The sequence below is a fragment of the Rattus norvegicus genome, chromosome 17, assembly GCF_021556685.1.
Source record: "Rattus norvegicus strain SHRSP/BbbUtx chromosome 17, alternate assembly SHRSP_T2T, whole genome shotgun sequence".
Classification (NCBI taxonomy): Eukaryota; Metazoa; Chordata; class Mammalia; order Rodentia; family Muridae; genus Rattus; species Rattus norvegicus.
In genome coordinates this window covers 58,436,164-58,450,904 of record NC_141550.1, presented here as the reverse complement: position 1 = coordinate 58,450,904, position 14,741 = coordinate 58,436,164, and the positions used below count along the sequence as shown (strand labels likewise).

General features: G+C 45.2%; 2 protein-coding genes across 28 annotated transcripts in view; one reads left to right on the top strand and one right to left on the bottom strand.

Moving 5' to 3' along the window:
• Positions 1 to 8,246, bottom strand: part of LOC120097728 (translation initiation factor IF-2-like) — a 65,496-nt gene extending 57,250 nt beyond the window's left edge. For 11 of the 17 annotated variants that reach the window (XM_087591865.1, XM_087591875.1, XM_087591864.1 and 8 more), the window contains exon 1: positions 7,476 to 8,094. In XM_087591865.1, coding sequence (XP_087447991.1) covers positions 7,488 to 8,069 — 582 coding nt within the window. In that variant the 5' untranslated portion in view covers positions 8,070 to 8,094 and the 3' untranslated portion in view covers positions 7,476 to 7,487. Of the gene's footprint in view, positions 1 to 7,475 lie in introns of all 17 variants that reach the window. The other 6 variants (XM_087591870.1, XM_087591873.1, XM_087591882.1 and 3 more) reach the window with 3 other exon arrangements.
• Positions 6,573 to 14,741, top strand: part of Zeb1 (zinc finger E-box binding homeobox 1) — a 166,826-nt gene continuing 158,657 nt past the window's right edge. For 2 of the 11 annotated variants that reach the window (XM_087589880.1, XM_087589879.1), the window contains exon 1: positions 7,216 to 7,292. Coding sequence is in view for 2 of the 11 variants with exons in the window: in NM_001308265.3 (NP_001295194.1) it covers positions 7,235 to 7,292 (58 nt within the window). In the remaining 9 variants the exon portion in view is untranslated. 11 annotated transcript variants of the gene reach the window in all.

Genomic DNA, 14,741 nt, shown 5'->3' with positions numbered 1-14,741 from the left:
ACCTCCTGTCTCATACTTGTTCACCTAGGCAGTCTTATCTAGAACCAGAAACTCCTTATAGTCAAACCTTCCTGTCTGCAGGTTTAACTCTAGAAGGCTGTGCATTCATCCTGGGGTTTGTGTATCTTGTAATTTATTTCCATTCCACTTGAGTTCTGACAAGCTCCATCCTTTCCAATACAGATATCTTCTACCTTGGTCAGTGTCTCCTATATATAACCACACCTCCCTGCCATTTGTATGATAGCTTTTGACAAATTTGCTTCTCCCACAACCTATAAATTTCTTGAAGTCAGGGGCTGTGCTACATATTCATAGATCCATGCTGTGTCTGTCACATAAAATGCTCTCAGGAACATTCACACAACCTGTCTCATACTTGTCCACCTAGGCATTCTTATCTAGAGCCAGGAACTACTTGGTTATGATAAGTTGAAGAAAAGTAATTAATACTTAATAATTAAATATTTCTATGTGGCAATACTGCTAAATATTCTATAAAGAGTAAAGAATAATTAACTTAATACTGGAAAGCTGCACAGAAATGGAAGATAAAGACTAAAATTAAACAAGTTAATGAAAACTTATTTCTCAATCACAAAACTTTAAATGTATCTTACAATCCCTCTCAAAGTTAACCTGGGACTATGCTAGTCATGTAGCAAAGGAGACATAAGGTTACAAGCAGAACTGAACTTGTTTATCAGCTGATCTTAAAGCAGAAAGGCAGCCTGAATTATCTAGGCAGGCTAAGCTCGTCACCAAGGTGACTGCTATGGGCGGTAAAATAAGGGACCAGAGAGAAGATGACCAGAGAAAGGCTCTGCAGATGTTGACGAGTCGGGAGATGGAGCAAGAGGCCCAAGAACTAAGGAGTATGAGTATCTGTCAAAGCTGGAAAGGCAAGATGTTCTCCTCTAAAGTTTTCTGATGGTTCCCAATCCTGCAAAAACCTCAACAGAGAACCTTTTAGCCTTGTGATACCCATTTCAGACCTCTGTCTTCCAGGATGATAAGCTATTAAACATGGCTTTAATACACCGGTGGGCCATGTTTTCATAGCAGCAAAAGAACATTAATACATACACCAACACTAGAATACCAACACAACTTAAGAGAGCGATGACTTATCTTTTGGTGTTTCTCTCTTTATAAAGAAAAGACAGGTTGGTTACAGTATTTTGTTGCCAGGAACTCTGCTCCCTCAGGTTTGTTCTGCCTTCCCTATGGAGCCTGGCACAGTAGGCCTGATTTCAGCCAACAGGGAGAAGCCCAGGAATGGTGGGTCGTAGCTCATGAAGGCTGTCTCAGAGATGCACATGCTGGGAGGGAAGAAGCTGGGCCATTACTACCAATAGCCTCGTGGTAAGCAGACAGTTCTGCTTTACAGACTACGAAGCACGCTGGGAGCAGTGTTTTAAGTGCATATAAATTGTACTTTAAAATGTACTTAAAATTTTGAAGTTATCTCACCTAGATTTGAGATAAGGACAGAGCCTTCATTCTATACGTATTGAATAATTAGTGTCTGCCATTTTGCATGAGCATTCATTAGGATAACATATTTATCTCCATTCAAATTTCAATCTAGAAGCAATGGGACTGGTACTCCTGATGACAAGGCAGGGTCCTGACAGGTGGTACCATTATAGGGTAACTGAGGGGAGTTTAACGAGGAGGGTCTTACAGAGATGGAGATAGCTCTGAAGGGAAGGAATGACAGAAAATCTAGCCATTATGTCTCTAGGCCTCAAGGCACAAGGGAGAGAAGTGGTTTCTAGAACGTGGCTACAAGACACAGGTTTCAGGCAGGAACCATGGCCCCAGTGGAAGACGGAGCTACAACCACAAGGAGGGAATATTCCAGACTCGCTCCTTCCTTTGATCTTTCACCAAGGCTTCCCAAACTTGCCAAAAGCAAACAGAACTGGGGGGCAAAGGAGCCTGATGATATGGCCCCTGGAAGACATCTCCTCAGGGATTGTAGGCAGAGACTGGGCTTCACCACCACAATAGGAATCCTCACACAGGCAAGCCCAACTCTGGAGTTGGGACAAGTTTTAAAAAACCTTGACCTGAAAGATACGGGGAAAGGAGCCAAACAGAACTGTCAGACCTGGAACAAAGAAAGCGAAGAGAATGATTAAAAGTAAAGAAGTGGGGTGTGGCCCAGTGTGCGGCCCAGTTATGTAAGATTAAGAAGTAAGAGGGGAAGGAATGAGTGAAGTGGGACCAGGGATGCAGAGCTGTGGGTGTAACTCAACATGGGCTTCCACTGCTAACTTTTTCATGTGACCTTAACACAGTGTTGAAAGATTTAAAGCAGGCTACTCATTTTTTGTTTAATTTTAACTTTGAACTAGATATGTTCCAAGGGGTAATTGCTGGCAGTGCCTATGCCTGAGACCATGAATTACAAAAGGCCAGGGGCATAAGCCAAAGAACAGATGTACTCTGTAAGGAAATCAGTCAGGGGCTAAGAGAAGTCAAGATGCCAAACAAAGACATACTCGGGAACAAAGGGGCAAAGATAGCAATGCAAACCAAATGCCAGGCCCCGATACTGTGGTAAGTTCAGTCCACACAAAACCATTTGTTTATGCTGGGCTCTCTGAGCACATCACTTGTGCTCATATATGGTATCAATAAAGGATATTTTCTGTAAGGTCGGTTCTTGAAATTAATCCATATTAATTACTGTATTCGCTTTTGGAGATGATCACTGACATTCTGCAACTATTCTAAGTAAGTGCTTCTATATTAGATGTTCTGAAAATGCCACCTATGTTAACAGTCCTACCTGTTAACAGCTCATTGACTTCTATTGAGTGGGAGCCTTTGGGCTGGAGACATGGCTCAGTGGTTAAGAGCACTGACTGCTCTTCTGAAGGTCCTGAGTTCAAATCCTAGCAAGCATGTGGTGGCTCACAACCATCTGTAATGAGATCTGATGCCCTCTTCTGGTGTGTCTGAAGATAGCTACAGTGTACTTATGTATAATAAATAAATACATCTTTTTTTAAAAGGTGGGAGTCTTTGCCTTAAAGAGAAATTTTGTGATGCAGTACATAATACAAACTACCTGGAGGCATGAGAAAAGTACGTTCCTTTGTCCTCTCCAAGGAGGCTTTAGTAGTGAAGCCGGCACAGGCCCTGAGGAGGACTGCTAGTTAAATATCCTCTTGGAGGTCTGGCTGCAGACTCTGGCTGAACAGCAGCTGTGAGGTCACCACCAGCTTCCTTTATCCACTATGAACAACAGATCTAGTCTTAGCTGAGCCACTACAGAGAAGCAGCTTGAAGGACCCCTGCATTCTTTAAATGTGTCCTGGTCGCTTTTTTGTCAACCAGACATAAGCTAGAGTCATTTGAGAGGAGGGAACCTCAGCTGAGAAAATGCCCCCCACCAGAGCTACTTGTAGTGCATTTTCCTGATGATTGACATATGAGCCCACTGTGGGCAGTGTCATCCCTAGGATGGGGGTCCTAAGTGCTATAAAAAAGCAGGCTAGGCAAGCCATGAGGAGCAAGCCAGTAAGCAGCAGTCTGCCATGGCCTCTGCCCCTGTTCCTACTCGCAGGCTCCCTCCCTGGCTTCCTTCAGTAATAAAGTCTGATCTGAGACTGGTAAACTTGAATAATTTCCTTCCCAGTGGTGTTGGAATAAAAGTGGCTTCCATAGACTCATATATTCGAATGTTTAGTCACCTTCAGGGTGGAACTGTTTAGGAAGGACTAGGAGGTGTGTCCTGTGGGAGGAGGTGTGTCACTGAAAGTGCTTTAAGATTTACAAAGTCCATGCCTGCCCTGTGTCTTTCTGCCTGCAAATCAGTATGCAAAGCTCTCTGCTGCTGCTCTAAGCACATGGTTGCCTGCTTTCTCCAAGGATGATCATGGACTAACCCTCCGAAACTGTAAGCAAGTCCTCAGTTAAAGGCTTTCTTTTATAGAAGCTGCCTTGGTTATGATGTCCGTCACAGCAACAGAACAGTGACTAGACTATCCTCTAAGCTGTCTTTGCTCATGGTGTTCATAGCAATAGAAACCCCAAGGAACATGCATGGAGCATATGCTCACTCCTTCAAAGGTCCAATGTGAAACAGGCACTGGATGGAGAGATGGTACTGGCACAAGAGCCTTCTGTGATGTTGCCTAGAGAATCACAGTCACACATCTCAAATGTACTTGAACAGTGAGGTGGCCTTGATATAAAACACACAGTAACTTCAAAATAGTCATTTATCAGAGTTTATCTTAACTTGTATGTCAATCTTACATGAAAAGCAAGTATGTGCAAAGGGTATGAAAATTTCATAGGAAAATTCAGAATTGAATGGATACATTTAATTTTCCCACTAAATTTTGAAAATGCAGCAATCCATTTTCTACAGTGTATTGCATATGTATCAACATATACAATCCTAGGGCTCATAGCAGTGTTAACATTTCACTAACAAAGGCGCATACTGATGACATGCTCCATGGTGCAGCAGTCACGGCAAACAAGACATGGTGCCGGTTAAACTCACTAGTCTCCTTACCCCTCCATCCAGACTCATTATTTTGAGAAAGGGTCTCCTGTAGCCCACGCCGGCCTGGGACTCAGTGCATAGCCTAGGATTATCTTAAACTTCTGATTCTCCTTTCTCTATCTCCCAAGGGCTGGATTTAACTTAAAATTTAATAGGTATTTCCTTTATAAGTTGGTTCCAAAGATTTTTCCCCCCATTCCTTGGTTAAGATAAAGTTGTCATACAGTGTTCTATATTCTGAGGCTTATTTCTGTATGCTCTCTCTAGCAAAGACTTTAAATATCTTCAATAACATTATAGAAATCTGAATATAGAAGCCATATATTTAATTTATAAGTTATCATAGGTTTTTGTGAAAGTGAAGCTTTGTGTTAGATTTGGCTCACCAGTATTTCCTGGACATATTTTAAAAATCGAACTGAGCGGAAATAATTCTCCAGGGAAAAGGAGAATGACCAAGGAGAGCTTAAGTTCTCAAAAGGACATGAGTGGTAGCTGCTATATTTCATTCACCTCAGCAATTCCTAAAACTAGGGTAAAGTACAGCATACAATCTTCACTGATAAGAACAGGGTCAGAAAACAGACAAACCCTAATTCAGAAACATTTATTAAACATCTACAAGGTGGTTTGGCATTCTGGTAGGTGCTGAGGATACAGACATGCCCAAGGGAAGGTTTACTGTCCCCATAGTTAATAATGCAACCCACCACAGCTAAATCTATAACCACAGAAGGAACTAAGTATCTTCTGGGCTGTTTGTATCTATGATTGCTAGGCTGAGGAAGAACACAGAAGTGTTCACAAACCAGAAAAAGAACTGGAAGTGTGACACCTCCCGAGTTTAAGGGAAGGTAAAGTGTGTGGTAGAGAGAACATTTTCTTTTCTTTTTGGCTGGAAACTAGACAATTTCCAATAAAAGACTAAAGTTTATGGTGTGATTCAGAAAGCCACGGGGGCCTAGCCATGGCTCACTTGTGTAATGCCAGCCACTCAGGATGCCAGGGCAGGGAGTCGAAAGCTCAAGGACTAAACCACACACAGTGATTCAAGGCCACTAATCCAAGGATACCATTCTGACATGTATGTTTCAGTTAACATGGCACCAAAGCACTGCCTGTATGTACAGGGAGCTAGAAAACTCTAGTTTTGCAATGAGTATAGATCTGATGTGCAAACTACATGTACAGTCCCATTATTCAGACACAGCAAATGTGGGAAGGGTTTCATCTATGGCCAGTGCATTTTAATTACTGGACCCCAGATGAACACTTACTTCAGTTTAATGAGTCTTTTAACATTTGGAGGTTGGAGTTGTTTTTATGGTCAGGGTCTCACTGTGCAAAGTTGGCTTAGTACTTGTGACCTTGCTGCCTCCACCTCCCACATGTAAAGACTGCTAGTGTGTGCGAGAACCCGAAGGCAGAAACCTAATAAGTGGGTGTCATTTATCCGATCTGTGCTGATTTAATGTAGTATTTCTTACATTCTAAGGCATGTTTCTGGGTTGTTATCTCTATTTATAAATACACTTAAATCAGTAACTACACATCTGAAATAACAGCCTAGCTAATTTATCTCATAAGAGTGGTCCCACACAATTCCTCCTTTGAAAAGGGGTGGGAAGCAGAGGGAGAAAGGTCAATTTAAGTCCCAATTTCTGAAAACAGGTATCAAGGTGTTTTGGGTCTTGTACAAAGTCGAAGGACTTAAGATAAAAACCAGCCTCAACCCACACTAGACAACCTTGCTTTTAGCCTTGAGGCCTTCACACTTCGAGAACTGCTCAGATTTGTGGAAAACTAGTTATTTTAAGACAGGGTTCCACTCATAGCACAGGCTGGCCCCCTGAGGCTGCCAACCTCTTGCCTCAGGTTCCAGATGCTTCGGATTACAGGTTTCTGAGCATACTCCCCTAGGGCTGTTTTTGTCCCAAAGGCAAGTCACTATAACTCTTGAGCACCACGACCCTGGGGTCTGCAGGGCGGGGAGGCAAGGTGACAGCAGGTGAGCTAGGCGCGGATGAGGAAGTGAGCCTGGCTGGCACCGTGTGGAGGATTACTCATGCTGCTTTCCTGCGAGCGGAATTTCTGGCCTCGGTCTGTCCTGCTGAAGTTCAACCCAACTGCTGTCACTTCCCGTCCGGGTAGGCTGGGGAAACCCGCGCGTCCGTGGGAGGGGAGGGAGGAGGCACAACGGGTCAGGTAGCTCGCGCGCGACAAGTCCTGGTTGTCCACGTCCCCGGGGCGCACGCGCGGGTCTCCGCACCCACAGCAGAAGCGCGCGGGTCCGCAGAGTGCGCACTCCACCGCGCGAGGGCTGAGCGGGTGTGGCCCATGCCTACAGCTCCACCTGGCCTAGGAAGCCATGCTGCAGCCTCCCGTTCCTGTCCCTAGAGTCCCTGAACCGTTCTCCGCTACCCCACCACACCTGAGCAAAACTTTTCCCTCGCCTCCACGATTCAAACTCCGCAGCGTCTAAGGCTGCCGCAAACCACCCCGGCCCTAGCAACAAGGTTCCGGCCGTAGAGCGAGCGCCGCTAGGTGTTAGGAAGGTGATGTCGTAAAGCCCCGAGTGTCGTAAACCAGGTGCGGTGGGGAGGGGGAGGGGTGGAGGCGGCGGGTGGGGGGGGAAGGGGAGGGAGGGAGGGAGGGAGGAGGGGGAGGAGGTGACTCGAGCATTTAGACACAAGCGAGAGGATCATGGCGGATGGCCCCAGGTGTAAGCGCAGAAAGCAGGCGAACCCGCGGCGCAATAACGGTGAGTGGCGGAGGGGCCCGGCGTGGCGGCGGGCAGCGGGCTGCCGGGCGAGGGGCGCGGGGCCGAGCGGGCCGGGGGCGGCGGCGGGGCCGGGCCGAGTGGAGTGGGAAAGTAAAGTAGTGCGCCCCGCTGCCGCCGCCGCCGCCGCCGCCGCGGCCGCCGTCCTGGACCGTTATGTCTTACCTGCCTCTGCGCCTAGCGGCTCGGGCGGCCGCCGGGGACCGTTAGCCGCGCCGCATCCCGCCGCCGCGCCCGGCCACTTTTCCGCCCGCGGGTGGAGCGGCTGTTGCTTCTTTCCGCACTTTCTCCACTCTTGCTGCCCCTCGGCGCCTCCCCGCGCGCGATCCTCCCTCCGCGCAGGCCGCGGCGGCGGGGAACAAACTTGCGGCGGGCGGGCGCGGACTGCGGGGCGGGCGCGGGCGGGAGAGGACGGGCGGTCGCGGGCCAGTTGCGTGTCGGCTGCGTGTCGACCGTGCGCGCGTGTGCGCGGGAGCGGGCGCTGCGCGCCGGGTCGGGCGCCCGCGGGAAAGTTGCGCCCCGCGCGCTCGCGGGCGGGCGGGGATGGGGACGCGCGGGGCCGCCGTGAGCCGGGCGCTCAGGGGGTTGGAACCCGGCGCCTGCGGTGCCCGTCGGGGGCCGGGCACGCTCTGGCGGCTCCTGGCTGCTGCCACAGGGCGTGTGTGTGCGTGGACTCGCCGCCTGCGGGCCGGGAAACAGCACAGACAGGTCGGGACACCCGGACAGCCCGAGTCCCGGCGGGCACGGGGCTGTGTGCATGCGCCTCGCTTTGGCTCTTTCGGTTTGGGGAAGTTGTTACCTGGGCCCGACGCGCGAGCAGAGGACAGATAATGGAGCTGGGCTGGCGCACGGGGTCGCGAGTGGGGCGGGTGGGGGAGGGGGCTGGCGGCCCGACGGGCGCACGGGGCTGCGGCTAGCGGTGCAGCTGCGCGGGGTATTGATTTCCGCGGATGTGCCAGGGAAACACACTCCTCCTTGGCCTGGCTGCAGAGTTTTTTGTTGTTGTTCTTGTTGTTGTTCTTGTTGTTGTTGTTGGGGTTTTTTGTTTTGTTTTGTTTCTTAAGAGAAAAAGCTACAGGCACTAGGAGAGAATAAGACACCTCGACTTTTGTCGGTGGGTGCCCCATGGGCTCTCCCAGCGTGGGGAGACGCGGGGAGTTGCTGGGTGATGCCCCTCTTAGGCGAGTGTGTGCTCTCAGCTTGCAGCGCGGACAGCCTCTGCTCCTGGTCATTGTCTGGACAGTCCCTGCGGCGGCGGCCGGGGGATGCCCCCGCCCGGGTACCTGTGTGTGGTGATGGGCGGCCACAGCCCTGTGCTGCCGCGGCCGCGGCTATATAAGGAATTCCTCATGCCTTTCGTACCCAGTGGCTGCGTGGGGCTCCCGCGGGGTGTTGAACGAGTTTTTAAGATTGGGGGTAATAAATATGCCCCTGATGGCATCAATGTGTCGTCCAGAGAATTAGGAAATCCTGTTTAAGTGGCAACCGTGGCGCGCCCCCCACGCCCCACCCCTGCCCGGCCTGCGTTGCTCCCTCCCCTCCGGGATGCCAAACGCCAGGTTTTGTAACCTTTCCTGGCAATTTTAGATTTTGTGTGGGATTTCCTGTCTAGAAGCAGATATGAAGATTTTAGTCTGTTCCAAAGGTTTCTTCTCGGTTGTAAACACATTTTGAATATATCTGAGCCCACATTAAAATCTCCGCTGCCATGAATGATTTTCAATTCAGATAAATGTTGCGTTTCGGAGAAGCCTGTTCGTTCGTTCGAAGGGAAAGGTGTGTTGGGTAGCGTCATTGTGGAGAGGTGACTGGTTGTGGCAAGGACCTGAGCACAGGCTACCGCAATTGTAATTTCCTGCTTCTAGCGTCAAATAGTGTCTGTTCTACATTGGGCTGTTGCCGCTATTGCTGATGTGGCTTTATGAAAGGTAAGTTGGGTAGAAAAGGGCTGTTCGCTGCCCTTATGTTATTTAAAATGTTAATCGCCAGAGAAAGGGGCTTTTCTTGTTGCTGACGACATGTGTGTGACATGTGAATCTGAACCACCCAGCGTCTGTGCAGCTGCTGTAAACATGTTTACCTGAACAGGGAAGAATGGATTTTTCTCCTAGCGATCCTGTGATATTAAAATATCACACACATAAGGCATATCAACAGATGACTTAAGGGGGGAGAAGGCTCTTCCGAAAGGTGCTTGAAATCAACAGGAAAAAGAGATTCTTGATCGCTGCAGCAAATGGCAACTTGTGCAGGTAGAAATAAGATGGTGTTTAGTTTTTTTTCCTGCATGTATGTCAGCCTCCTTTTTGCTGCCTTCATTTTCAGGGGAGGTATTTATGTAGCAGGCTTGCTGTTAGCGTTTTCCCTTTGTGTTTAATATTAGAAAAACAGATTTGGGGCTCTTGTGACTGAAATGTCTTGACTGCAGTATGCATTACTCAGAGAAAACAAAAGGTGTGTGAGAGAACGAGGTGCTACCACAGGTATCTCCCGTTTCCATCACTTTTGGCTCTCTCTTTGTATTTCTTTTTGTTCTCAAATGCTTTCATCCATCGCTAACCATTGCAGCCATGCTATTTGATTTCTCCTGCTATTTTTGCAAATTAAGAACGAAGTTGTATGCATTGTGTTGTGAAACCTGGGGATAGGTGCTGGTCGATATTACTTGGCAATGCAGTCATATTTAAGTTGCAGATGTTTCAGCAGAGAATTGTCTAGAAAAATGTTAACTCTTAAAACCCATTTAAATGCATAAGCAGTGATATATACAATAGGAGATATTAATAGAGATATTTTGTATTGTTTATGTATAGGTAATATTTGTATTCATTTTGAGATATGTATTTCATAGCTAAGCCAGCAGAAAAACATTTTTATTTCCCTTCTAGAATATGTCTACAGGATAGGACACTGATGACAGCATCAAAAGCTGTAACTTAACAAGGGGGAAGCAATTGAGCAGGCTTGCCTACATCATGGAGTCTTGTGTGGGGATGCCGTAGTAATGCTAGTTGTCTAAAGGAATGGCAGTAGAGTTGCTGAACTTGATGTTTATGGTTTAGAATGTGATGCTTTGTTGTATTTTAAAATATTTTCTCTTTCTCAGAGTTCTCTTCTTTGCCTTTCCCGTTTTTATTCTTGACAAATGAGCTCTAACCCCGATGACTACATGCTGACTAATTCACCTTAGATGGAATAGCAGGCACATACCTTTCTATCATTAGCATCATTTCTTCTTGCTGTCTTTGGAAACCACCAGTAGAGGATGCTAACAAAAACGACTGTTGGTGCAGCATCGAAGCTTGTGGGTATTCTGTGCTGATGCAGAAGCCTTGTGTGTCCTTCTGGGTCTTTAAAACAAGCCTGAGTGTTTCGTAGTTTACTGATACCAGAAAGGCAGGAATGTGTTCATATGAAGGAACTTACACATGTAAGCTTTAAAACCTTGAGATTGTTACTCTCTGGTATCACATTAACGCAGTTATAGTATAAAAAGTTTGGCTTTAGACTTGAGCAGGAAAATGCAGTAATTGTATATTTATTTTGCATATTCTCCGCCATACTATCTAACCTGTTGTTGATGTTGTTGTGAGTTGAGAAAACACATTTTCAAATGTTAAAGATGTCCATGGCTAGGTATGGCAAAAAGAGGTTTCAGTGAAGTGATTGATAGGACTGGGTAGTGATTTCCCCATAGCTTACATAAACTTATGACTAGAGATGGGCTGGAAACTGAAGTAGATGCTAGGCTCCTGTTGTGTGCTTGTAGGCTTTGGTTTTATCCTCCTCGGTCTTGTGAGCCTCTTATGAATGGTGGCCTCTTCTCATCCCGTACACATTTCTAGTGACAAGTCCCACAGCACATTAAGTTTAAGTCTATCAGTTATAAATTAAGAAATACAAGTTTTTGACATTTTAATGATTTTAAATTGTTTATTAATTACTACCTTAAGTAAACTGTGAACACTGAGATGATGACTTTGGCTTATGAAGAATAATTGCATGAAACTTTAAGTATATGTTTATGCTCATGTAGTTATGTTGAGATAACTATAAACCTTAAGCCTTGCATTCTGTCAAAGGTTAGAAGCAGTTCTTCCCCTGCTTATTTAATGGAGCTGTAGAGACGCATTGTTGATTGCCGTCATGCAGTACTCACACTGTCTTGAGTAAATAGGACTAACATGACTCGTCACATAAGTCTGTGTATATTTCCCATGGATTGTCTATAAATATAGTTTTCCTATCATTTCTCTTTAATTTGGTGCTATCCTACATCCTGAGCTCTCCATGAATGAGTATAATTCATTTCTTTTTTTCGTGAACTAAGAAACTTATCACAGTATAAAATTCTAGCATGAAGCCCAACATCAGAAATGACTTAGAAACTACAACATCAGTCACTGATTAGATGACTGGTTAAAAAAAAAGTATGACAAATAATTATTGTTGTTTTGGTTTTTTGTATAGCCTTCAATATTTTTGAAATTATGTATAATAATTTACATAATTTCGTTTTATAATTTTAGTGGCTTTGAGATATGAAAAAGCTATATTGGGAATATTTCTAAAACATTTCTTAGTGGTTTTTTGCCTTTTTTCTTCTTTGTCTAAGCACGTGATTAGAGTTGGGCATAAACACAGACGCAATATCGTGTGGGATTAAACTGCTAGCTGCTCTTAAGTACTTGTACTGAATTGCAGTGAGAAAAGAAAATTCATGCAGATGCAAGGTCTGCATTGGTGTGCAGTTGTACAGTGAGAGGCTAGCAGGTGTCAGGACACAGACATGACCCTTAGGGTCCAATGGTTTCACAGGCTCTGCAGCATGACTGACAATCTGTTGTTCACTCCTTGTAGAGATACAAACTAAAATAAAAGTGCCTTGTGGAAAGAAAGTTTTAGAAGTTTAAATGAGGAAGTGCCCTCATTGGGGTACATGATAAAATACTTTCAAAACTATCATCTGAGAAGTTAGGTACTGTGCATACCACTAGGTAATCATGGTATAAACATATGTTAAGTATGTTACATATAAATATGTGAATGCACCTTAGTTAAAACTTTGCATTTGAATTTCACAGTTGTCCACTGAGGAGTGGCCCAGTTAACACAACAAATAAATCTATTACCACAGCAGTTCTGAGGAGGAATTGTGAAGCTTTATAAAACGTAAATCTGATGTTTGTGTAGACATTACCAGAGGGATAATTTTTACTTTGTATAGGACAGTGTTTTATTACATTTTTAAAGGAGGTATGTCTGTGTATAGATTTGTACATGTGTGTGCAGGTGCCCGCTGAGGCCAGAAGAGACCAGAGGGGTTGGACTTTCTGGAGCTGGACTTACAGGCAGTAGTGATCCTGTAGTTGTGAGCTGTGGGTGCTGGACTGAACCTGGGTCCTCTGGAAGAGCAGTGAGCACTCTAACCGCTGAGCCAACTCTGCAGCCCCAACAGGGCATCAGGTTTACCACATCACAGTTACCCATGTGGACTGAGTATGCCTAGCCAAACTTTCAACTTACTAGAAGTGAGTCGTGCTCTTCTTAATCTGAAAATACTGACATGCAATATTTGTTTATGTATATACGTATATATGTATTTTACTATTTACGTATTTACTATAGTATTAGAGATTGAACTTGAGTCTGATTATATTTTGGAAGTATTCTACCACTAAGTTACATTCTTACCCTTTTTTAAACTTTTTAAATTAAAGACAGTGCCTCATTAAATTGTCCTGCATGGCCTTGAACTTGTAATCTCCATTTCAGCTTTCAAAGCACCTAGGATTATAGCTGCCCGATCAGTCAGTGCTTCTAGCCATCTTTCCAGTTCTCTGTACCTTATTTTTAAGACAAATCTATCACTGAGTCCAGGGCTTACCAGTTAATTAGTCTGGGTGCTCTGGGAGCCCCAGAGACCCTCCTATCTCCATTTCTCCAGTATTGGGATTATGGGCACACTTTTATGTGTGTGTTGGGGTTCCAACATAGACAAGCACATCTTTCCATCTTTCTAGCCCACATTTAATGTAGTTTAAATACTCTAATTGTAGCTTTCTTTTAATAAAATGGGTACCCCTTCAGATATTTCCTGTACCATTCATCACTAACAAAAATGTTATTTCTTTATTCAACCCTTGAATTGTTTGAATGCAATATGTGGGGGGTTGTTATTGTTAAGTAGGTAGTACTCAGAGTAAAGCATAGCCTGCTGGTTTAAAATTTAATCGCTCTAATGAACTTTTACACTTTCAAAAAAGTTTCTGGGATTGAAGACGGGGTGTTGAATAGTAGCCACTTGACTATAAAGGACTGTCATACCAAGAATCAATTTTCCAGAAAACTGATGCAGAAGACCTGATATTTGAGATGTTTGGATGGAAACTACAGAGAAACATGAACGTGTACTTCGCAGTGTAGTGCCAGACAGTCAGTAATGTGTGGCTAGCATGAGTAAGTGTCGGACTCCAGGCTTAAGCTAACCTTGCTCTCTGGGGACTGCTAGACTGGACTGTGAAAATCACCAACCCTTTGGTGTTTTCTCCTTCCCTTAACCCTGAGTGCACTCTTAGAAATGTGACCTTTGAGGTTTTACTATGGGACCATCACAGCCAGTCCTCTGCCGTGTCACTGAAGGTAGTCTTGTGACACCAACACTGGAGGGACACTTGTCATTGAGCACATCTTTCTGTGGCACGGGCCTGTATTATTCTACCTCCTTACCATTGGTGTATGTTCATGATTCTCTCCCAATGGCCAGTACTTGCCTAGGACTGGACACTGGTGCGGTCCACTTTTCTAAATCGAATCTCTCTGTATCCACTGAGGGTTTTTAAATGTGAATGAACAAGGGAAATGGACAAAAGGAAATTCATTCTATATAAGTGACGTTTAAGACAATTAAAGTAGTAGTATATACCTAAAGATGGAAGGATTTGGGAAGATTATCAAAAGCAATTTTCAAAGAGAAATTGATATAGGCGTGGTTGTTTATGCCTATAATCCTCTTATTTGGGAGTGTGAGACAGGAGGATAGTGACTTTGACATTGTCAGCTTGGAATACAGAGTGAGACCTCAAGAGAGAGGCAGGAAAGAGGGAGGCAAGACTAGGAAGATGGAGGGAGGAAGGGAGGAAGGGGGGAGGGAGGGAGGGAGGGAGGAGGGTAGAGCAGGAGCACACACGTGCAAGCTGAACTCAAAGGGACATAAACAGCCTTCGCCACATTTGTATTTCCACTTAACACACACTAAGCCTAGTGTGCTCCATTTTCTAGACTATTAAGTATATTCATTTGTGAATTTGTAACAGGCAAGTGGATGCCAATATTTCTTGTGATTTATAGAATGTGCAGTCATCTTAGCATGAGAGGATCTCTACTGCGTATGCATGTACCTAGCACAGTTAGCTGTTGGTTTGGGTGTTT